The sequence below is a fragment of the Martes martes genome, assembly GCF_963455335.1.
Source record: "Martes martes genome assembly, chromosome: 10".
Taxonomy (NCBI): Eukaryota; Metazoa; Chordata; class Mammalia; order Carnivora; family Mustelidae; genus Martes; species Martes martes.
In genome coordinates, this window is record NC_137898.1 from 49,506,274 (window position 1) to 49,531,149 (window position 24,876).

The 24,876-nt window shown below is 48.9% G+C and overlaps 1 protein-coding gene across 1 annotated transcript in view; it reads left to right on the plus strand.

Annotated features, from left to right (window-relative positions):
- Positions 1–24,876, plus strand: part of GALNT18 (polypeptide N-acetylgalactosaminyltransferase 18) — a 341,676-nt gene that overhangs the window by 283,996 nt on the left and 32,804 nt on the right. The window contains exons 8-9 of the mRNA XM_080816994.1: positions 7,476–7,613; positions 12,748–12,843. Of these exons, the coding sequence (XP_080673120.1) occupies positions 7,476–7,613; positions 12,748–12,843 (234 nt within the window). The remainder of the gene's footprint in view (positions 1–7,475; positions 7,614–12,747; positions 12,844–24,876) is intronic.

Genomic DNA, 24,876 nt, shown 5'->3' on the forward strand with positions numbered 1-24,876 from the left:
AAGCAGTGGGGAAGGGGCAGAAGGAGAGAGAAACCCAAGCAGACTCCACACTGAGGGCAGAGCCCGATGCAGGCCCGATCCCATGACCCCTGACATCACAATCTGAGACAAAACCAAGAGTCAGATAGATGCTTAACTGACGGTCTCACCCAGGCGCCCCATCAGTATCCTCATTTTAAGTGAGAATGTTGGGGGCGCCTGGGTGACCCAGTCAGTTGGGTGTGTGACTTTGGCTCAGGTCATGATCTCAGGTCATGGTCTTAGGGTCCTAGGATTGAGCCCCGCATCAGTCTCCATATGCAGTGAGGGGTCTGCTTCTCCCTTTTCCCTCTGCCCCTACCCCCTGCCCATGCTTTTTCTCTCCCTCTCTCTCTCTCTCAAATAAATAAACAAAATCTCTTTAAAATAAATAAATAAATAAATGAGAATGTTGGAGCAGATGGTTCCAAGTTTACCTCATGTTCCCAGGTCCTCAGCTTCTCTGCTATATAAATATACCAGAAATTACCAGAATTCACAAAACGCACCTTAATCTCCCTGTAGACTGGATTCAGACTTCTCCATTGAACCTTTGACCAGAGCACTAAGGGATGCCCACATGGCTTTGAGATATCTTGACCCACATGCCTAGGGAGGGGATACACCCTCTCAAGGATCCTCAGGAGGAGAAGGGAACTATTCTGGACACTTTTCGGCTCTTTCTAACCTTCACAGAATCTCATTGTTGCCTGCCACCGTCCTCTATCCCTCTTGTCACTAACACTTATGGAGTGCCCGAGAAAAAGCAATATTTCTCTAGTAGATTTGTTCAGCCTTGCCATGTGTCATATGGAAATGACCTTGGACCACTGAGTTGGGAGAACCCAACAGATGCCAGCCACGGGATCCCCACCTGCTCACCAGCCTGCCTGCCTGAAGATCATTGCTTATGTTGCAGTGTCTTTCTGAGACAGCTGTTGACTACATGACCTCCATCTTTCCCTTTGGGAGTCCTTTAAAAAGCTTTAGTTCTTTCTTCCTAATAGGGAAATGGTTGATTTTTGCCTGAAGTTTCCGTATCAAGGCCCTGTTCCCCGATCTCTCCACCCAGCTAATGTTGCTCTGGCTGAGTGACTGAGAAAATAGGCTGGACCATGGGCAGGGGCTTTTAGGCAGCTCCTCATCCCCACCACCATCATGGGGGAGGAGGCTTGCTTTGGGAGGTATACGCCCACAACCAGTGACATTTCAGCAGCAGAGAGAAGAATGAAGAGCCAAGAAGTACCAGCCAGGGTGCGGGCAACCCTGATGAACCAGCCCCAGGATTGCATCCCTGACAGTGGGAGTGTTTCTAGGGAAACAGCAGTGCCTTCTGGACCCATCTGTGGCTGTGGGCGTTGGATCACAGTATTCTGGGGAGCATGCTGAGTGCCTCTGTGGGTGTCCTCTGATAGCAAAACGTTAAGAACGCTTGGAAAGTCCCCCAGGAACCTAGCAATAAAACACCATAGATCCCCAGTCCCTTAGCAGAGTCCTGTCCATACTCCGACCACCTTCTCTCTGTGCCCCAAAGCTGCAAACCTTTTAGACTTCTCCCCTCATTGCTGCTGCCAGAAATGGAATGTGGAAATGGACAGTAAATCCAATGAATGGCAGAGAACCAAGTGAGAAAAGTAATTGGAGAATGATGAAATTCAGGGTGCATCCGTGACTCCTCAGAGGCGTAGTTCAAACCCAGTCAGATGGGTGGGAGGAGAGGGGAGTGAACTCAAGAAAAGCAGATGAGGGGTGGGAGTGTCCAGGATAAAGCCTCAGGTGGAAAAGGAAGAGGTCAGTTTTCTAAAAGTCTATCCCTTGACCCAACCCCCGCCCGCCCCACGTTCCCTGCTTTGTCCAGATTCCCTCTCCTACCTCTTCTCAGGTTTCTGGAAAGGGTCAACACCTTTCCTCTTCCATTCACTTCTGAAGTCTCAGTACTGCACCCAAACTGCTTGTGACAAAGCATCCTAACTGCTTAATGGTCATTTTAAAGTCTTTAAGCTACAAGATCCCACCTTTCCCTTGAAACTCTGTACTCACTTGGCTCCATGATGCCACAGCCCAGTACACCCCCGTCTTTCTCTGATGGCTCTTAATTTCCTTGTGGGCAACTCTCACCTCCCTCGGATGCTTACGTGCACCCAGGGATCCATCCTTGGCCAACCGCTCTCATTAAACCTCATCTTCCTGGTGGCCTCTTCTGTTCCTGGGTGCTTGTATCTGTTGATGACTTCCGAACTAAGATCTGCAGCCCTGACTTGTGCCTTCAGCCTCAGACCTACAGCTGCACATCTCCTGGTTGCTCCCTTGAGCACTTGAGATGGAGTCTGCCAAAACAGAGAACATCCTTCCCCCCCAGAGCTGCTCCTGTCCTCCCTCCCCACCATGGTTTGGGATACCACCATCTATCTGCCCAGATCCACGAGCTTGAAACTGGGCATCTTCCTTTGATCCTTCTTTCCCTCAAGGCCCATCACTGAGGCTTATCCTGTCCTTTCCCAACCCCATCACGTCTGAGTTCAAGCCTTGACTCTTCCTCTGTGAGAGCCTCGGGCTGGTTTCCCTGGCTCAAGCCTTATCCCCTTCAAATCTATCCTCTGTACTACCCAAAGTTATCTTTGAAAAACAAAAAATGAGCAAAGGACCTCACAGGGACCACGTCATTGCCCTGCTTAAAATCTTTAAAGGACTCTCCATGGTGCACAAGTTCAGGCATTAAGCCTGTTGTTGGATGTGATTTCTCCACTGCCGCCTCTAGCCTCCTTCCCCCGTCCTGTCCCGGAGTTCCCGGACGGCACAGCCAGAGAGAACGCCAGAGTCCGCTCTGCACTGTTTCTGCCCTCCGTGCGTTTGCTCATGTTGTCCTCTCTGCATGCATTCCCTGCCCTCGGCCTCTTCCCCAGCCTCCACCTTCACACATTCCCTCCACCCAGGTAGCCTCAGCGCCGTGATCCCTCCTCTAGGAACTCAGCCTCAGTGGGAGAAAATGCCCCCTTTGCCTGCATGTCTCTGTCATTGCATCATTGCTGTGTAAAGGAATGTTCTGTTGTATAAAAGTCTCTCTCTCTCTCTCTCTCTCTCTCTCTCTCTCTCATTAAACCAGGGGCTCTCAAATCTGGCAGAACTTTAAAATCCCTTGTGCTCTAGCCCCGGAAATTATGACTTAATTGGTTTGGAAGGGGACCAGGGATCATTTTTGGAAAGCTCTTCGGGGATTCTAATGTCCATCCAGGGCTGGGAACCACCGCCTGAGACTCGAGGCTTTCTGGGGACAGATCGTGTTCTTCCCTTTTGTGCCAGCAGGCCTTGCACAAGGCAGGCATGTGGTCAGGGCTCAGGAAAGCCTCATGGATGCTTTATTAACAAATGGATCTGCTGGCAGTATGTGTCATTCCTTTCTCCTTTGGTCAGTAACTCCTAAAAGTGCATCTGCAGACCAACTGCATCGGAATGACTTGAAGAGCTTTTTAATTATACTGCTTCAGGGTCTCATCCTTAGAGATTCTGATGAGTAGATGCCTAGTGGTGCCAGAATCCGTTAAAAACTTTCTGGGTGGTGGTTTGGGACTGCCAAGTTTGAGTAATACTAGTTTAGCTCATCCTGCTAGTCCTTCCAAATTCACCTTGAGCATCACCTACTCCAGGAAGCCTTCCGTGACTGCTCACCCTCCCTTCCCCCCCACCGCCCCCCCATCCTGGCTGCCCCATAGGGCAGCTCTCCCTCAGCTTCCCTCTCTGCACACTGTGTGCAGAGAGACCGTTGACTTGTCTGGATCTTCCAGATTCTCCTTTCAGGCAAAGTCTGTGTCTTCTTCCTGTTTGTATACAGAGAGCTTAGGACAACACCTGACACGTACTGAAGATGAAATGACAAAGAAGAGGGAGGAAGTGTGGATGCTACAACACCCACCTCCCATGTTTTCCCCAAGAGTGTCCCCAGCTGCCCTTAATGGGGTGGTGTCCCAGTACCTTGTGCTCAACCACAAGGACATCTGTTACCTATTGACTTCCCCTTTTGTCTGCAGCATCCTAGCTGTAGGCGGGGAGCTGGACCCCTTCGACCCTGCCCAGTGGCTGCCTTGAGAATTAAATAAGTTAGTCTTCGTAAAGACTTTGATCGGTGCTCAGCCCACAGCAAAGGCACCAGCTAAGTATTAGCTCTTGCTGTGGCTGGCCTTGTTTACGCCCGGGCCTTCCCACCCCAGCTTTAAAATGCCCTCACTGTGCCGCCATCCTCCCTGCTTGCCTTCTGTGCAGAGTCCTCCCCAGGCTGTGTACCAGCCAGAGCTGCGTCTCCCACCCTCTTCCTCCCCACGTTCGGTCCCAAGCTTTTGGAAGGCAGGAAGAGCTGCCAACTCTGGGATCCCGTCTGCTTTGATCGAAAATCAGTTTGTTCATCAACAAACAGAAAGTCGGCCTGCAGCAAAGCATCAATGCTTTCTCACCCAGGGTTCGGGAACTCTAGACCCACCCCTGCTTCCTCTTGCCCAAAGACAGGCTGAGTGACGGTGGGGAGCTGACGGCCCTTCTTCGGGTTTGGCTACAAAAGAGATTGTGCGTTGTGCATGTGGCCGCACACACAGGCAGGAATATAGCTTTTTTTTTTTAATTCAATATTTTACGTATTTATTTGACACAGAGATAGAGAGCACAAGTAGGCAGAACGGCAGGCAGAGGGAGAGGAAGAAGCAGGCTTCCCACCAAACAAGGAGCCCATCGTGGGGCTTGATCCCAGGACTCTGGGATCATGACCCAAGCTGAAGGCAGCCACTTTAACCAACTGAGCCACCCAGGTGCCCCAGGAATACAGCTTTTTGTGTGGCTGAGTGTTTTCATTTCCAAGGGCTGCCATAACCCATTGCCACACATCGAGTGGCTTTCAACAACAGAATTTGATTCTCCCACAGTTCTGGAGCCCAGAAGCCCAGCATCAAGGTGCTGGTGACACTGTGCTCCCTCAGAAGGCTCTAGAGGAGGATATTTCTTGCCTCTTCCAGCTTTTGGTGGCTCCTGGCATTCCTTGGCTTGTAAATGCATCACTCCAATCTTGGCCCCCGTCCCTATGTCTCTGTGTGTTCAAATCTCCCCCTCCTCTATTTTATGAATATACCAGTCATTGCATTTAGAGCTCACCCCAAACCCAACCGATTTCATCTATAGATCTGAATTCTGCCTGCAATGATCCTATTTCCAAATAAGATTACATTCATAGGTTCTGGGTAGACACAAATTTTTCAGGAGACACTATTCAACCCACTTAGTATTTGCAAAGGCAAAGGGGAAAGATATGTTTTGTGTTTTTTGTTTTTTTTTTTTTAAATAATAAGGGCCAACATGATGTTTGCTTATTTCTCAATTTCTAACCCCAATCTGAAAAGAGTTTGATGCAATTTATAATAAATACATGGTATAGACATGCTGAACCATTAAAACAGCAAGGCAAAAGTCAACCAATAAATAGGAAGAGAAAAGGGCCATGATAACCAGAAATATAAGTTGAGCAAATCTCTGATCCTAGAGTCTCCTAGAAGTTAAAGTGGAAACGGACCCCTGATGGATAGTTCTCCCACCTTCCATTAGGTTATAGGGAGAGAGACAAACTGTCCTTTGATCCTGAGCATAGAAAGAAATTTTTCCCATGGGAACCCAGAATTTAAGAAAACATGGAGGCCATCCAGGGGCAGGTTCTTCTAGCTTCTAGTGGCTTCCCATAAAAACTGAGACACAGTGTTAGTTTGTTTTCATGTAAAGGCAATTATACCGTGAAGAGGGAAGGCCTGGGCCCTGGCAAATAGGTTTGTGAGATAAGGATAAGGTGCAGAGAAGTTCAAAGAGCTAAAACTTAACAGATCCCTTGGGATAAGGGGTGGAGGGAGTGAATAGGTCACATTTATTGCCAGTTGCTACATTCAAGACTCAAATATTCTCAACCTGGTCTCATCCATAGCTCAGCTCAGCAGTAGGTCAGGGCATGGAGATCAGTCAAACATGTTTCCTGAATCCAGCAGAGAGAGGCCAAATAACAGTTGCTGGGAGGGCTCTGGGCGGGAGCCGAGGAGTAGGCAAGTCATAGATGAGGTCATCAAGACGTCCTCAGAAGGAAGGTCCTCACTGGCATTGTACCTTTGCAGTCTGAAACCTGAACCCTCAGGCCGTAGCAGGTTCAAATTTTTATATTTTTATATTGCCTAAATTCTGGTGGGCAAAAATAAATGTATTTCTTCTGTATCTACACTTGGTTGTTCCTCGAGCCCCCCTGATCTAATACCAAATACTTTGTTCCAATCACGTGCAGATACGTGCAGCAGCCATCTTTGTGATTTTTCTCAGACACTTCAAATGTCCATTTCATTATCTTCCCAAGCCCAGGAACTTGACCCCAGAGTTGACCCTAGAACCCCAGGGGTTCCCACAGCCAACACACAAGCTGTGGCGTCAGTGAGAGAGAGCTGCATCTCCCTTTTCTCCCCTCCCTCCATGCTGGGCTAGTGTCTCGTGAGATACCACTGGACCTGGCTGGTCCCTGGTTCCGTGGTGTCATCCTCTAAGAAGTCGCTGAGTCCCCATCGGACTCCCAGCTGCAGAGACTCCTCGCCGTCCTCTGCTCTGGCTTCAGCCCCTCTTTGCCTGGTCCTGTGCCCGGTGCAGGGCTGGTGTGCAGGGACTCCATGTTCTCCCCTCGGCTCTGGGACCACAAGAAATGTGGGGACTTTTCCCTCTCTCTAACTCGAGGACACCTCCATGTCTCCATTACTACTCCTTGCCTGGTGTATGGTGATGACTTAGGGCCCACCTTGCTGATATCCCCGGGAAGTGACAGACCCAAGTACTCTCTACATTAAGAACTTGGGTCTTAGGAGGCAGAAGGGCAGGCTCTGGGGTTCAAGTCTCAGCTCTGCCTTTTATCAGCTGTAGGACTTCCGGCAAGAGGTTGCCGAACCTCTCTGCAAATGGGGCACTGCACATAATTGTAAACCCCGGGGCAGGTCTCATGGAGGATGGAACCTTGCACTTCGCAAGTGTTCGACAAGCCTTTGCTGTTACAATGATTAGGAATAGAATTTGAATTAGTATGACTCCATCTTAACCTCTCCCTCTGCTCTCTCCCCCCACTAACAGCTCAGAACCTCTCATATCATGAGATAGAAAAAACCTCCAACGGTATGCCTTTCAGTACTTTCACCTACACCTGAGCCCCAGCTTTTTCTTTTCTTTTCTTTCCTTTTTTTTCATTTATTTTCAATGGCCTTGGATGATAGTCCCCATCCGTGCAGCCCTCATGTTTCAGTGCTCACATGGGGACAGTCATGGGGTTACGTACAATGCGGGGAAATGAATGAGCTAAGTCCCCCCATCCTTCCTTCACTAGACAAGTGTCCAGGAGCCTGGACGGGGAGATCTGGGGAGAAGCGGTGTCCTGCTGGTAGCTGGAGCTCTGCATTTGCTTGCCCTTGCAGGACTCTGGGATCGACATTGGGGACATCACAGCGAGGAAGGCTCTGAGGAAGCAGCTGCAGTGCAAGACCTTCCGATGGTACCTTGTCAGTGTGTACCCAGAGATGAGGATGTACTCGGACATCATCGCCTACGGGGTGGTAAGGAAGGGTTCCCTGGGGCTTCATGCAGGCATAGAAAGCAAGGCCAGGCAGAGGTGTGGGGTCAGAGGAAAGGAAAGAAGGAGCCTTCAGCCTCCCATGTGTAGACCAGTGGACTAGAGGCAGCCTCCTATGTGGGACCTCTGGTAGACCAGTGGACGAGAGACAGCCTTTGGTGTTACAACTCAAGCCTCTGTTCCCTTGTTCTAAATCTCTCCTTCACAGTCTTAAGCAATTTAGCTCTAGCCTCAAACCTTCATGTTCTACTTAATAAAACAAATACCTGCGGTTAGGGTAGACTTGCAAGATAACATAACGAACACCTGCTGTCCCCCAGCATGGGTGCCTGAGGTTCTAGCAACCAGCCTGCATGCCTCCCCCATCTAAGGGCTTATGCTTTCTACTCACACACACGGCTATTCCAGAACAGGAGTTCTGGAATACAACCTTTCTGGGTTCACTGTATTTTGAGGGATGTTTTAGGACCACCTGTTGATTGGCACAGAGCAGTCACCTCAATGGAAGGCAGAGCACAGGGTTTGGATCCAGACAGACCTGGTTCCAATCTCGACCAAGCCACTTCTCAGTCAGTCAAGTGTCTTAACATCTGTGGGTCTTGGTTTCTTTCTCTGTTAAAAGAGGCAAAATAATACTGTGCTCCTAGAGTAGAAAATAATCTAAGATACATAAATATATTATATATCCTGGCAATTTGTATGTTCTGTTTAAGGTTAAAATGCTTTGAATATGGTAATCTCTACTATTGTCCCAATGTTCCCAGGATCATTCAACTCTTGAAGTATTTTCAATGATACCTGATTGGTTTTTTGATACCTCCCCTGGTTTTTGCTTCCTGAACACATAGAGCTTTTCTGCTGATAGTTATAAGCCCTCGAAACGACATACTGACACCATGGAACAGATGAGGAAACAGAAAGGCAAAGTGATCTTCCCACGTTCACGAAGGTCATCAACAGAGAAACTGAGCCTAAGACATCAGCTTCTGATGTCACTCTGCTTCCTCCCTTTGGAGAGTATCCCCTCAGACCTTTTTGATATCCTAGCATGAAACCCAAAGGAAGAACTGTGGCCTCTTCCCTGGATAAGCTGTGATCAGAACCAAGTTCAAGGCTTGCCTCCGCAGGAATATCATGGGCAGAGCCTCTGCCTGGGAGGGGAAGAAGAATGCTAGCTACGGACTGGCCTCCACGTTCTCTGCGGGCCTCCCAACTCTGACATCCTAAGATTCTACAGGGCACAGAGCCAGGATCCCAGGAATGCCACCAACCCCCCTCAGACCTTAGCTGTCTAGCAGGCCAACCTGTAGGAAGGAGTCGTATCCTCCCACAAGAGTTTCCGTGGCACGGTTGACATGTCCTGAGGAAATTCCTCAGTGGCCCCTTCCCTCTCTGCTTCTCAGGCTGGGGTAATCTGGATACCGGAAAACTTCTCAGCCCATGCCACCAACTATTACTTAAAGAGGGGCGTGTGTGTGTGTGTGTGTGTGTGTCCATTCTAGTTCTAGGTCTTGGCCAAAGCATTCTCATCTCCCAAGCAGAAGGGTCTCATCTTAATGACGTGTACAACGGGTTTACCGTAGAACCCTCTTACCACTATACCCAGACACCTTTAGCTGATCAAATAGTAAGTGGCATATACAGGGCTGTGGTATGAATTTGTCTGAGTCCATAATTTGAGCTGTATTTACTCGGAGTGGCTGAAAAGCCACTCTCTCATCATCCCCAAGGGCTGAGCAGTGCTAGCTATCCCTGGGGCTGGCGGAGGTCTCTGACACCCCCCCCACCCCACGCCATGTTCATCTGCCAGCCGCTGCTCAGGGCCCAGCCAGCCTCCCCTCCCTTCCGGCTCCTCCACAGGCCATGCTCTGACAGAGCAGAGCCACGCTTGCTTGTCAAGGATCATAACAAACTCCTAATGGGGGCACTAGGGTGAAGGTGGGCAAAGCAGGATACAGCCGCAAGAGCAAGGATTTGCTGAGGCTGAATCATTCTTCCTAGTGATTATTTTTATTCTGAAATGCAGAGACCAGATGTCTTCTCAGGGGTAGAGTTTCTTTTTACCCTTTCCTTTCCATCTGAGGCCAAACTACATTGCTCAGGTCAGATAACCTCCTGGGACTCTCAATGGGGCCAGGATCAAGTCTAGAGCCCTGGCCACTTATCCACTAACAGATTCCATTAATGACTCCTGTGGGCAGAAGGGCCTGTGGGCCCCGTTGTGTGGGCCTGGCTTTCCCCTGGATCACTGAGCCCCACGTCCAAGAGGCGGGGTCCTTGAATCAATCCCAGCTCTAGTGCTGACAGCAGAGATGAAGCAGCATCTAGAAACAGACACGCCCGGCTTCTGGAATGTTAGCTTTGCCACTTACTCTGTGTGTAATCTCAACCATTTACAAAACCTTCAAAGCTGTAATCATACCATCTCAGGGGGCATTTTTCACAGTCTCAGGATTGTCACCATTTGCATGATGGAAAGAACTTGCTGCTTGTCCGCTTCCTAACGTCATTCATTTGGGAATGCCATTCATTTGTTCATTGCCTTCATTCATTCATTCCATGTGTGTATTTACTGTCTACCGTGGGCCAGGACTGGCCCATGACTGAGACAATGAGAAAGACTCAGACATAGCCTGGTCAGACAGGGGAGACAGGCACTCGAAGAAGGGACAAGAACCCAGCACGCTAAATGCAGCAGTAAGATAAATGGAGGCGCTGGTAAACCACGGGGCCACTGCCTGACACCCAGGCTTGGGTCAGGAGAGACTTCCAGAGTGACAGAGAAGCTGAGAACCAAAGGAGGAGGCACATTTAGCCAGACAAAGAGAAGGCATAAGGAGAGGCCACATGGGGAAGGGTCCATGCCACCGGCGTGGCATCACAGACAAGGCTACGCCACAGTTCCTCATCCTTCAAAGAGGGAATGTCGCCGACCTGGCCAGGTTCCTCTGAGGGAGAGGTGGGGGGACACGCGGCAAGCACTTCACATGGTGGCTGGCACATAGATGCAGCCATAACGGCCAGTTGCCCTGAGTGGCTGTCGGCAAGGTCATAGCAGTCAGAGGAGTAGCAAACAATTACTGTGTGTTTGCCATTTGTCAGGCCCGGTGCTCCCTACTTGTGGATATGCTTGCGTTTACTCCTAACAATCCTGTGAGGCAGGCACTGGTATTATCCCTACTTTAGAGAGAAGAAAACAGACAAGAAGGAGTTGTGTTCTTCGTCCAAGACCACACAGCTGGAGCCAGGATTCCATCCCAGCCTGTCTGTCCCGACAGCATCAAAGACCACCTGCTTCACGGGGGAGGGATGACACAGAGCGGGAGGCACTTTATCGAAAGGCACCGCCTACCTCCTCATCCAGAGGATGGCTTTGAGAACCCAGCAGAAAGCCCAGGCTGACATCAGGGCTTTCTGGATCTTTCTATCTGCGACCGCCGTTAGCAGGTCTCACTAATGGATTACAGCTCTCAGCTTTAGACGCGACACCCGCCTCTCTGCAGGCTGCAGGAAAAGTCCAGAGTGCATTGATATGGGCCCCCTCACAAAGGCAAGCCACGTAGTTGTTTTACCAAAAAGGATTTGCTGCATGGATGTTTCTGAGGCCTCCGCCTCGGGAGCTGGCTCACGTTTATAATTCTTCAGAACTTCCAAACCGCAAGTCTGGGATGGAAATGCGTTTACCCAGTAGAGGTGAGCAAGCTCAAGAAAAGAATTTGACTCTATTCCTTTCCCTCTCAAGACCAGGGTATGCCAGGAACACACACGGGCCTCTGCTCATGCCGTTTTGCACCCCTTCACTGGGTTCCCTGCACTCCTGCCACAAGTCGTCAAGACCATGGAAGCTCAGCCGCTGTCAGTCTCTGGCCTCCTCGGATAGATGACCCACCTGTGGTCCTTTGCCCTGGTCTTCCCTGAATTCCAGTATCTGTGTCCTGTTCTAAACAGAGCACTTCGAAGCTAACAAGAACTATATAAGCTAGCTCAAGCGAAGGTGGGGAACAATGCCACCGCCTTGCATATGTGCGCAGGAACTGACGTAGAGCTGGGCATGGGCACCAGTGCTGGGAAGCCACCAAAGCCATAGCAGGGCACAGCGTCTCTCACTCCGGCTCCTGATGCATCTCTTCCTCCGCCACAGCTGGGTTTCTCTGCTGACACCTGGCCTCGCAGATCCCCCCGACCCAATCTAAATGGCCTCACGATTCTAGCGGCCACCACCCACGGACCACTGACTCTCTCGCTGAGAGTTCTAGCACAGAGGATGATGAGAAGAGGATGATGAGGTGGTTCCATCCCAGAAAGAGAAGGATGGAGGAGAGCCAGAAAGAGAAAGAGAATTATTAACTCATTCCAAACTGCCTGTTGGTGCCCACCATGGTCTGCTCAGCTGTGGCTGGTGAACAGGGCCATGGGGACTGTAAGCTGTCCTTTCCAGGGTCTGGGAGTGGGCTTCTGCCAGAAAGGGACATTGAATACTGGTTTTCCTACCTGACATGGTGAGGCATTGGTTCTGTTGTTTGCTATGTGCCTGCAGGTGAGGGTAAGAGATAACCTCTCTCTTCTCCTACTCCCTTGGCCCTCTTCTCTCTTGTTCACCTGCCAGAACTCCCACTCTGGAACATCCTTGTCATCTGGGCACCAGTGGGGCCAGGCCAGCCGCTGCTGGATCTGCAGGGGGCAGAGAGGACCTGGTCCCAGAGGGCATCTCAGACCTGAAAGCAGCAAACATGTTGCCCACTTCCCCCAACCTTCCAGAACAAAGACTTCTTTCCAGGGACTATTGGAAGTCCTGGTGTCACCCCTGTGGAAATGGAGGAGGGGTGCACCCCAAGCATCATCTTCTGTGTGTGTGTATCTTTTATTCTTACCTACACTGTCTCCACTTACCGTTTAACAACACGAGAACAGTTCTCCTTCACAGGAAGCTGGGCTTCCCTCAGCACCTTTATTCCAGGCAAAAGCTGGTGCTTGTTGCTTTCCACAGTATTCAAGGGGCCTCGGGTTGACTATGGAAATGGAGCCTGTCTCTGTGGAATGCTGGCTTCTCCCGATTTAATGCATTTGTTTCTCTGCTTCTTTCTCTTTGGTGTGGCCGCCCCTCCTCTGGCGTTCAGCTGCAGAACTCTCTGAAGACCGACTTGTGTCTCGATCAGGGTCCAGACACAGAGAACGTTCCCATCGTGTACATCTGCCACGGGATGACACCACAGGTGAGTTCCCTGAGAGAGCCCTCTGCTGGGGGTGTATTCATGTCTGTCTGGCTTGGGGAAGGATGGTTAAACTCCTGTCGTGGCTGCTCTAGGCCCGGGGGCCTCCATATGGGGAGAAGGGGAGAGTCCTACCTGCCTTGCCTGGAAGGGGTCTGGGATAGCAGATGCTGCTGTGCCCGGATCCTCGGGGATGGGGAGCAGCGAAGGTGATCAATTCCTAAAGAGGAACACCTGCCTTCTTTGGGGAGACTATGGGTAAATCGCAATCCTATTTCGGGCACCTATGCCCTTCCCTAACAGGAGGGAACCCAAGGGTCCCCCAAGCTCTCTGACATCTCAGAATGCCTTCAGAATGCCATCTATGGCCTTCAGGGCTCTGCCCTTTAGTAGATCACAGCTGCTGCCAAAATTTATAGCCACGAGAGCTTTTCTAGCCCGGGTGACCTTCTCCTGGTGGAGAATGTGGGGAAGCTATGAGGAAAATAAGTTATCCTAGGAAAAATTAGCCAGTCAACAGCCTAGGCTGCAGATATCCAAAGAGGATGCTGAAACACAGACAAGAGAAATGGCCTCTTCAACAAAGTGCAGTGGACAACCATTGCCTATGAACACCATAGACTGACCTGTTCTGATTGGACAACATTTTCAGAGTTTACTTATCATACCTCCAGCAGTGCAAATGATGTTTTTACAAAGATAGTGTAGAAGATATGTATATTTGTGCAATTATACTACGTGTTTAAAAGAGTCATCACTTGTCTCAACATACAACTGAAGACAATCATGATGTGTGTGTCACCGGTGTCCTGTGCTGGGACTCCCCAGAGATTGTCTGCTGTGATCTCCACCAGCTCCTCATTTCTGCGGGCCCAGCTGCTGTGGCTTCACTGAGTGGAGGGTCACAGGTCAGCAGATCACGCTATCCCCACCCCACACAATACCGTATCTCATTCTCCATCCTTATAATGCTGCGATATTTCTCATGGATGACTAGTTTTATGTAAATTCGTTACTGACATCTAACATAAGTATAGACAGTAGACAAATGGTAGGTGTACAGATTCGTGAACTTTCAAAGCAAACATGCCCACATAACCAGCACCCAGATGAAGGAAAAGAGCATTATTGCCTGATTGTGAATTTTATACAAATAGGATTATAGGGTGTATGCTTTCTCACGTTGGCTTCTTTCTTTCAGTTATATTTGTAAAGTGCCTCTGTTCTGCTTTTGTGAGTTTTATTACTATGTAATAATCCATTTTATGAATGTACCATATTGACAGTATATTTATAGCTGTGGGACACCTGAGAGTATTAAGAATACTCCTGCTATGACCATCCTTGTTCCTGTCTTTTGGTGCATGTATGCACCCATTCCTTGTGGATTTATACGTAGGGGTCAAATCGCTAGTCGTAAGGTTGCTCTATGTTTGCTTCAAGCGTGCACTGCCTGTGGTAGTCTCTTGCGGCTGCCATAATATAACGCCTCGGGAATGTATTTGCTCCCCCGTTCTGGTGCCTGGAAAGTTCAAGATCAAAGTGCTGACTGATCTGGTTTCTGGTGAGGGCTCTTTCTGAGGGCTGGCAGATAGTTACCTTCTCTGTGTCTTCCCACAGCAGGGAGAGAGAGAATGAGTGAGCTCTCTGGTGTCTCTTCTTGAAGGGACACTAATACCATTGGATCAGGGCTCTACCCTTAGGACCTCATTTAACCTTAACTTGAAGAGCTGGAGAGGCCTCAGCCGGTCCATACTGTAAAAAATGAGAAAGCTTGTTCGGAAGAGAAAACGGAGTGTAGCTGAACAATTATTTGACTAAGAGACCATGGTGGGACCCATGGACTCAGTTAGCCATCTCAGCAGCAGAAGCCATAAATCAAGATGGGCTTGTAACAGCAGAGACTGGCAGCCTGAAGGAAAGAGAGAGCAGGACAGAATGAAGGCAGGCTGGTGGACTTCTTGGCTTTCACAAGGCAGGAACATAGAGCTGTTTAGCTATGAGCACGCCCTCTTCCTCAAGAAAGGGGAAGAATGATGCTGAGGGCCATTCGGAGACCATCAGTGCTGCCAACGCCCTGTTAGCCCCAGGGGAGAGGCTGTCTCATGCAAGAGTGGGCCTGCCTCTCTGGTTTCAGTGGGCCAGGATGACCCTGCCCAGTGCCTTAGGAGTGTGACCAAAGCAGGGAGCAGCTTGGGCAGGACCACCCCAGAGGGCCAAGGGCACAGGCAACTCCACAGGGCCATGGGGGTGATGCTGCCACCCCAGTGGGCCTGGAGGGCAGAGCATCAGGACAAAGAAGGTTATTCTCAAGCCTTGAGATCTAATGGAATTAGCCTTGCTGGGTTTTGGACTAGTCTGGGACCCATCACCCCTTTCCTTCCAACTTCCCCCTTCTGGAAAGTACCTGTCTAGCCTGTGTCTGTCCCACCATCATATGTGGGAAGCACATACTTTCTCTGATTTCTGAGACTCTCAGATGGAGAGAAATTTTGCCTCAGGATAAATCACACCTTGAGCCTCACACACATCTGACTTGGAGGATACTTAGGTGATATTTGAACTTTAGACTTGAGAGTTGATGCTGGAATGACTTAAGACTTTGCGGGCTGTTGGGATGAAACGAATATGTTTTGCATGGGAGAGGGAAATGAACTTGGGGGTCCAGGGGTAGAATGCTATGGACTGAATTGTATCGCCCCAAAATTCATATGTTGAAGCCCTAATCTGGACTGCATTTGGAGTCAATTGAGGTCAAATAAGCTTATAAAGGTAGAGCCGTGATCTGATGGAATTAGTGTTCTTATAAGAAGAGACACAGAGAGCTCAGTGTCTCCCCCTCTCCTCTCCTCCCCACCATGTGACAACACAGCAAGAAGGAGGCCGTTAGGAGCTAAGAAAGGAACTCTCACTAGAAACTGAGTGTACCAGCACCTAGATATTGGACTTCCCAGCTTCCAAATCTGTGTGAAAATGACATTCTGTTGTTTAAGCCACCCAGCCGGTGACATTTTGTTGTGACAGCCCCGGTCAACCAACATACAGTGAAACAGTCTCCCAAATTAATTACATCAATTTTTACTCCCACCAACCATATCTTTAGAGTTCTAGCCGTTCAACATCCTTGTGGACATTTAGTATTCTCTGCAAATCTGTATCATTTCTAAATCATAGACATAGGGGTGTGGCAGTACCACGCCATGGTTTTAGTTGGCATTTCCCTGAATACTAATGCAGTTGGGCACCTGAGTTTTCAGCTCAGAAAATCCCCACGTTGTTCTTGAGTATGGGCCAAGGTGGCCGGGGCCCAGGCCATTTGGTCTTTTTGTAAATTCCCTGCCTGCTTGTTAATACTTACAGCCCAGGAGACCGTGATTGAACTTGCCTTTAACAAATCCATATGGAAATCTACGGGGCTATTGCTTATCTGGACCACTGGACAAATGTTGAGTGTTTCCTCTGTGTGAAGGTGGATGTCAGCTTGGGCAAAGCCTGCCTGTCTCCCAGCTGCTGCTGATTCAATATGGGGCCGTCAGTGCTGTGGTTAAGAGCCTGGATTCTGGAATCAGATTGTCTGCGTCCAAATATCAGCTCTGATACGCTCTAGTTGTCAAGTTTTTAAAAGGTCAAGGTTTTAAGTGTGGACCTATTTTATTTTCTGTAAAATACAGATTAATGATGGTATAGGGCATAAAGGTTATTGTAGGGATTTAATACATGTCCAATATCTAAAATAGTGCCTGGCATATAGTAAGTGCTCAGTGAGTGTTAGCTAATAATACTGCTATAGTGCTATATTATTATTATTATTATTATTATTATTATTGTGCATTGAGCCTTGCTCAGTATATATGCCCTCAAGAGTCTAGCTCCAGCCCACAGTGGACTGACTTTCCCTGAGCTCATGCGCCATGTGCCATGGATTCCTGCCCTGATCAAAGCCTACCCATAGACTAATGGAGCATCCCTGAGTTTCTGTAGCAGCAAAAATGCAATGGAGTAGGGGAAACAGGTTGGTGGGGGGGGGGGGGGCACTTCAGGAAGCCTGAGTTCTAGGCTTGGTCTTGCCACACAGTTGGGGTGTTACCTTAGCTCTCCCTGGGCCTTTATTTTGTTTTACTCGTTCATTGAGATATGCTTTTACACTAAAGGACACACATCTGAAGTGTACAATTCAATGAATTCCCACGTTTGTAGACCACTGTGTAGGCACCATCCAGATCGAGCCCATCATCCCCCTGGGCTTCCTCATTCCTCCTCTCGGTCAACACCTCTACCCAAAGGTATTGACGATTCTGGTCCCTGGCAGATGAGATTCGTCTCATCTGGGCCTGTCTTCTTCTCTGCAAATGAGGAAGCCCGGCTGGCCAGCTTTGGACCCAGGTGTGCTAGCCCTACCTGCTTACCTCCAATTCTTCCTTTCTGAAATTCAGCTGGCCTGAGAAGCTGTGCGTCTGTGCTGGGCTTGCCAGGAAGGCTGGGAGCTGCCTTCCCTCGGTGCTTTATCAATCAGCTTCTTGATGTAGATCTGCAGCAAGTCTTAAAGATGTGGGTCCCCCTCCCCATTTCTCAAAGCCACAGTCGTCATGTGACTGGGCTGTGCAGGGAACATGGAGGCCCAGTTACACTCCCACCAGGCCCGCAGCTGAGGTGCACAGCTGTTAGTGCCCAGAAGCAAGGAGGTTGGAGGCCCACCTCAGATCAAACACATTTCTCAGAACGGGGCAGTGTAGGGACCCAGCTGTGGCAGGATTTGTTGAGTCTGGTCTGCCCAGTGAGCCTGAGAGGATGGGGTCCTCCCGGAGATGGGCTGTGTGGCCTTGGTGGAATTCATCCATCCATCAGAGATAGACAGGTGCGGGGGTAAGTGGTGGGTGATAAAGCAGAGCTTGTGACTGGAAAGCCTTCCCACAGGTATCTCCTGGCCCCTAAGAACTCCCCTGGCTCATGGAGGGGATGAGAAAAGGAGGATCTCAGGGACCTCACCTGAGTTTGAGATACACCTCATAAGGGGATTATGGACAAATACAGGCCCTGAGGATTCTCTGAATCTCCTAGACTTGGTCCAAATCAGACCCTCAATATGTATTTCCAGGGATATTTTCCCCCTGACTGGCAGCTCTCAGCAAAATCTCTCTTATTACCATGGCCACAGAGGCCAAGGAGAGACCAGGGAAGTTCACATGTGCACAGATGGGACTGCCGTGTGCCGTTGTGCAAGTGGTGCACTGTACAACTCTAGGGGATGGATGTGCCACCTCCCATTGTCGTCTGGGAGTAAAGATTAGCCCCAGGTGACAGTCCTTCTGACCTCTGCTCTGAATCCTCACACATTCCTCCCCAAGCATCACATATGATAGGAAACTTGAAAATGTTGAAAGGCAGACTACCTGGGTTCAAATCCCAGCCAGACCACTTCCTAATCAGGTTCCTTGAATACGTGTCAAAATATCCTTGTGCTCAATGTCCTCACCTATATTATAGTAGTACCTACCTTACAAGGTTGTTATAAGAATTTTTAAAATCGATGCACATAAAACGATGCACATAAAGCATTGAGACAACAAGCCTGGGACACGGTCACTGGTTCCTAGATATTGGCTATTATTCTACCAGATTGGTAGAGACTCAAGACCATGTCCTTGAGAGTGGGAATTGTTTAGCCTGGAAAGGAACAGATTTAAGAGGAACTTGGAAACTTCCAAAAGTATAAAGACACAGATTTTTGGCTGAGTATACAGAAACCCTTCCTAGTCCTTGGTTCAGATGATACTGTGACCTCTCCTTCATCAGAGGCATCCAAGTCAAGTTTGGTGAGCTCCAAGGGCATTATGTAAAGTTCCTACATCATGTAGAAGCTTAAGGTAAGAAATCCCTAATGGCTCCCCGACCCTGGAATTCTATGACTTTTTAATCCATTACATTTTTCTTCTTCTTAAATCAGTGAGAGTCCACCACGTACCAGAGAGTGTTCTTGGCCCTGGGAAACAGTCATGAACCAGACGAAAGTCGCTACCCACATTAAGTTCCCATTCTGATGCTGGAGGCAAACTCCTCTATTTTCTCATCCTCAAGTCTTCACCACAGCTGGGACTTGAACGCTTCTCTCACCTAAGAATTTCATGCGTGGCCAGACTGAGCTGCATGCCTTGGATTTCAGCCAACCAGGTCCAAGAATGGTGAAGGAGGAGAAAGGTCAGGAAGGCAGGACAGCAGGCTGACCCAGTTTATCCTGCCGACCTTGAGAGTCACTTCCCTTCCCCATTTCCTTTCAGATTTCTAAGTTTATCCATTTGGGGTTTGAAAGCCAGAAAGAATCTGTATCCAACAGGTAATAAACAATCCTCAAAAGTCATCACCATTAACCAAACAAGTTATTTTCTCAATTCAGAAAAGTAAAACATGATTCTTAAACAAGTTGAAATGAACATGGGACAAAAACTTAGTTGATTCATTCATAGAGGAACTAGTAAGAAGTTTAAGCAGGCACTGAGAGCATTTGAGGAGATCAGGATCTGCCAGCATTTTCTAAAAACAATGTCAGAATAAGATTGCTAGATTAGATACCAAAGTGGTTAATGCCCTATAGGGAAATAAAACCATAGCCTTTAGTGTGATCTTTACTTCCCAGGCAGAAATCTGGAGGTTAGCTCTAGTGTCTGGGTATTAATGAAAAGGTAAATAGCAGAAAAAAAAAAAGTAAATAGCAAAGTCAAACACAAACACCTTGTCTTGGAAACTTGCATACTCTTGGGTGGGCTTGTTAGACAGTGGCCCAGGATGATAGTGAAAAGGGTAGATGACTCCCTCTCCCGGTTTGCCTTATTTCCAGGTATAAGATATTTCTCTTCCGCTGTTCACAAAGTTGGCTAAAGGTGGAGGAACTCTCCAGGCCATGAGTGAGGCAGATCCCGTGCAGATTCACAGTCTGACCACGCGGACTTGCCCCAGTGCTGCTTCCTAAGGCAGCTACTGCAGAAGACCGCAAACTGGGTGTCTCAAGCAGCAGAAATACTACATTGTCTCACAGATCTGGAAGCTAGACACCCACGACCAAGGTGTCGGGAGGGCTCTACCCCCTGTTTCAGGCCTCTCTGCTAGCTTCTGGGAGTTGCTGGCCACCAAGAAGGGTAGCCGTGACGGCAAAACTCTCCCTTCCTGTGGTGTTCTCCCTGTGTGCACTCCTCTGTTCCTGGTTATAAGGAAGCCAGCCGTGACCAATTAGGGCCACCCCCTCCCAGTGTGATCTCACCCTCACTTAACAAATTCCATCTGTGGTGACTCTATTTCCAAAGAAGGTCACATTCTGAGGTACTGGGGGAGGAGGGTAAGGACTTCAAACATATGGATTTCAGAAGTACATGTCTCTACCCCACAGCACCCAGAAGGGAAGAGTGTGACTGGAAATCTGACTTTCACGCCTCAGATGAAAAGTGCCTCACATCCCTTCCTCTCACGTTTGATTCTCCAGAGCCAATCACATGGCTCCGCCAGCTCACCCCCAAGGATGTAGGAAGTCAGGGTTTTCTGTATGCCCAGGAAACCCGTGTCTGCCACAGAAACTTAGGTATTTGCTAAGTCCATTCCATCTCCGACAAATAAGAAAAGAAGAAAATGGCATCTGGGGGTGGGAGCTGGCTGGCCTGAGCCCAGGCGTGCTGCCAGTCACTGGCAAACACGGGGCTAGGAAGGGTGCCTGTATTTTGGCTTCTGGTTTCTCCTCCAGTTCCATTCATTCTTTCTTCACACATCTCACGGGTTGTCTTTCAGAAGGCCCCATAGTTTGAAAAGTTTCATTTCCCTCAAGAAATAAACGTGGTCTAGTGATAGGAATGGTATCCTAGGGTAACTCATAGTGGGGCCCAGTGGGGCCTAATGGGGCTGGAAAGAGGGTCTGGGTTCACAACCGTGTCTAAACCCTTGGAGAGATTCTGCTTACATGTTGTTTAAACAGTTGAAGATTCTGCTTACAGGTTGTGTGAAAAGTTGACTCTGATACAGTTGTGATATTCTCAGCTGGCGGTGAAGGCCCTGGGTAGGAGAAGGCATAGTGTAACGAATCAAATTAGCGAGGTGAAGCTGCTGGGAAGCATGCTAATTGGTTAATGAGTAAACGTAACCATTTTATTTAAATTAGCAGCAAATTTCAAGCTAGCCTCAAAATAACTGAGAATATTAGCCCTTGTTAGTGTAACAGCCCGGAAAATCTCTTCTGCTGGGAAAAAATACAACAAGGGGGTCTCCCCACAGACTATTTATTTAATCAATCACTCCTTCACTCACTCATTCATTCATTTGCTCATTCAAGAAACATGCAATGAGTATTACTTTTTTCCAAGAATTGGGAGATGAAAAGACAGCTTGGCCCAGGCCCGGGACCTGGAGGAGTCCCAGTCTGGAGAGGGAGCCAGGCGCTTAGATCATGACAGTTCATATGATACAACCTACTGCACAAGCCACCCCTTTGGGAGCCCAGCAGGATGGACAGTGCGAGGCAGGATCTGGGAGCTTCTCCCGTGCTCCCTGCCTACATGTTCTAGACTGCAGAAGGCACAGGGGGAAACAGTACATTTCCTATGGGAAGGTAAATTCATGGCTGTAGAAGAAAGAAGATGTAAGGATCTTTAATTCCCTCCAAAGTTTTGGAAATACTTAAGCCACCATGTTGTGCTTCAGGAAGTGCGTTTGGACTCGAAGTATGAGGATTAGAGTTAAGTTTAAAGAAGTGTTCTATTTTTATGCAGAGACAAATGCCATGGTAGATCGAGTAGTAGGTGTAATAAAAGCAAGAAAAATATAGAATTACGGGGGGCCTTTGGTGCCTTTGCTTTGGGGAATGGTTTGGAATTTTTTCTTCATGTTTTCAAGTCCTCACTCGGCTGTACCTACATACACACGTGCCATCCCAACCCAGGGCTATAACAGAGCCATGTCTCCTCCCCCAGGGCCTGCAATGCTTCTGGTGGTCATGCATGGGGCATCGGAGGCCTCTCGTGGATTGTGCACGAACCCCCCAGATCTTTCAAGGAACATCTCAGAGACCATTAAGAAAGTTTTACTTGGTGGGCCAAGAATTTGGATCACCAGCCACTTCTCTGTGACCTGTGGGAGGTTTCTCCACTTCTCCTGAATTCTATTTATAAATACATCAGAATGCCTGGCACTGAGTGGCTGTAAGGTTTGGAAAAAACTTCCTTGAGTTTACTTCTTGGCTCTGATGTAATGACATCGGGCCCTGCGTGCCTCTTGTGTGGTCGTAGTGCCCAGCACCAGCTGGCAAGCATCGGTACAGTGCCCTCGTGGGGCTATAGTTTGATGAGAGCCTCAACCTGTCTTGAAACCTCGGCTGATACTTCCAGTTCTGCATGAACTGGTAAACTGGAAGTATTCGGGGCCTGAGCCACAGAGGGTTATCTGCCCGTCTTTATTTAGTGGGCTCTGAACTGCAGCATCTCACCTCATTCCCACAGGAGGCAGAGTAAGTGTGCGTCTGGCTGAATTAGCACCAGGGCTCTAATGGCCCATATGGGACCACTCCTAACCCCGTGCCCAGAATGGGATGGCAGGTGTTATGATGTCATGCCGAGGGCGACCTCTTCAAGTATGAAAAAGTGTGACTCTCAAGGCTGGGATGAGGAGGGCTGACCATCTGCAGTCTTCTCCCCCAGATACAACCCTCACTGACCCAGGACTCCTAGGTCTGGAGTGGTTCCCTTCATCCTTGGGGTCCTGGAAGCATCCATGGAAACCAGGCACCTAAGGTTTCCTGCGTCCCGGGCTCAGGAGGTCACTGCTCTCTGGGTCTGCTCATCAGTGAGGAGTGAAGGCATTGCTCTCAACTGAACCTGCTATCTCATTTCTTCCAGACAGCCCAACTAACTAGCCCAAGCTAGTTCCTATCCTGGGCCCTGGGGCCGCTACTTGCCTGAGAATTCTGACTCTCCACTTTCGAGCTCTGTAAGGGACACCTGGAACAAGATACTTAACTTCTCTTTACCTCAAATATCTGTAACTTCAAACCTAGTTCTTGGTTTTAAATGCTACTTAGCTATAGCCTATTATGTTATTATATATATTATATTATATATAATATATATAATATAATATATAATATGCATATTATATATATAATATATAATATGATACATATATAATATAATACATTATATATACATATAATATGTATATTATATGTGTATATTATATATATTATATAATTATATATTATATATTATATATTATAGTATATTATATTATATATTATATTTATATAATATATATTGTGTGTATCTATACATAAGACACATGTTATTTATATTTATATATAGGTATGTATGTATAATTACTATGTTAGCTTCCTAGACCCCTTCCAGGTATCAGTTCGTTTCATCTTAAAGCCTTGTTGCCACCTTATTGCTGAAGATGTTGGCTCAAAGACCTGAAGGTGTACCCAGTCCTCCACCACACTGGGCAGCAGGTGCAGGCCTGTAGTGCGCAGAACACAACCGTGGCTGTAATTATGTCCACCCAAGAGCACCCTTTCCCAGGGTAGATGAAGGGGTTCACAGCTGGGAAGAGCGGGCTTATCCCCCGATGCTGCTTTCTTTCCTGACACTGACTCCCTTGGGCTCTAGATGCTTCCCTAGGGCACATCCCAGGTGACCCATCACAGGGTTCCTTCTCCATCACTGACAGCCCCTGGACCCACCCATGGCTAGCAGCCTGGAGCTTGTCCCTGCCCTGGGTGGGTGAGTGCCCTGCCAGTTCCGTACCCTTCCTTCGGAGAGCACACCTTTTCATTTCCCTTGCAATGGCTCCGTGGGGGAGCTGAGGTGGGGGGTGGTGCAGGCACACAAGGTGGCACTGATGGGGATGATGGGGACGTTGGCCCATGGATGTTGGTGTCACAGTGGTGAGCTACTCTCTCACAGCCCTGCTGTGAACTCTGCCTGCTCCTGGAGATACGGTGCTAAAAAAATAAGGAGCTGGTTGATTTGCTATTCATTACACATGATACGTTCTCCGCTTCATGCCCAAACTCCACAATTAGAGTGGTAAACAGCGAGTTTTGCATGACTTTTATGAAGCTCCCAAGGGCTGGGAGGAGCAGTTAGCAGCACCGCAGAGGGCCAACTGTGGGGGAAATGGCCGGGGCTCACCACCCAGGGAGAAGCTGTCCCTCCTGCCCTCTCTCCTCTCCCCGCCTTTGCCTTTCGGTCACTGAACCGGCTTCAGAGCAGCTGAATTTACAGCCTGCCTGGACCTGGCTCTGTGCCGACAGATCACTTCACCGTTCTGGGCCTCAGCTTCCTGATCGCTGAAATGGGACGGAGGCTGAGGTTTAAATGAAGCAACACACCCAAAGGCGCTTGGCACCGAGCCTGGCACGGGATCCGGCTCAGTAACGTGGGTTTCCTGTTCTAATTAGGGCAGGCTCTCAACAATTCTGCGAGCTCGCTAGTCTGCCTAGAGACAGTAATCCTGACAATAGCTTACGTTTCTTGCTCAGTGCTTCTCAGCATCTTTGTAAATGCTCTGTGCGCATGATTCCCGCCACAGCTCTCAGCGGGGCTGGGAAGTGGGTTCTGCTCTTACCCCATTTGTACGGGGTCGGGGACTGGGCCTCGCGCAGTTAGGTAACTTGTTCAGGGTCACAGAATTACCAGCGGGTGGCCCCTGGTGGCCCAGCTTGCGAGGCCCATGCTCAGAGTCATGACTTAGGAGTGCCTCCCTGGTTTCATCAGATCTGTGGCCTCTGCTCTCAGGAAGTTCTCTGGGCACAGGTCAAGCCAGCACCAAATGGCACGATGAAAGCCCACACGTCGGAGGTGTCGAGAGTGCGCTTACTGGAGGAAGAAAGGCTGCGGTGACCACATAGGGGAGAGAGGGTCTAGCCTACCACCGGACACGCTCTTCTCCTTAGGATCTCAAGGAAAACTGAGTCTGATTTGCAGTTTCCTCCCTGAAGGGACTATGGCAGGTTCCTGAGACTAGGCTGAAGGAATTTGAAAATATTACCCAGCCGGGACTGCCCTT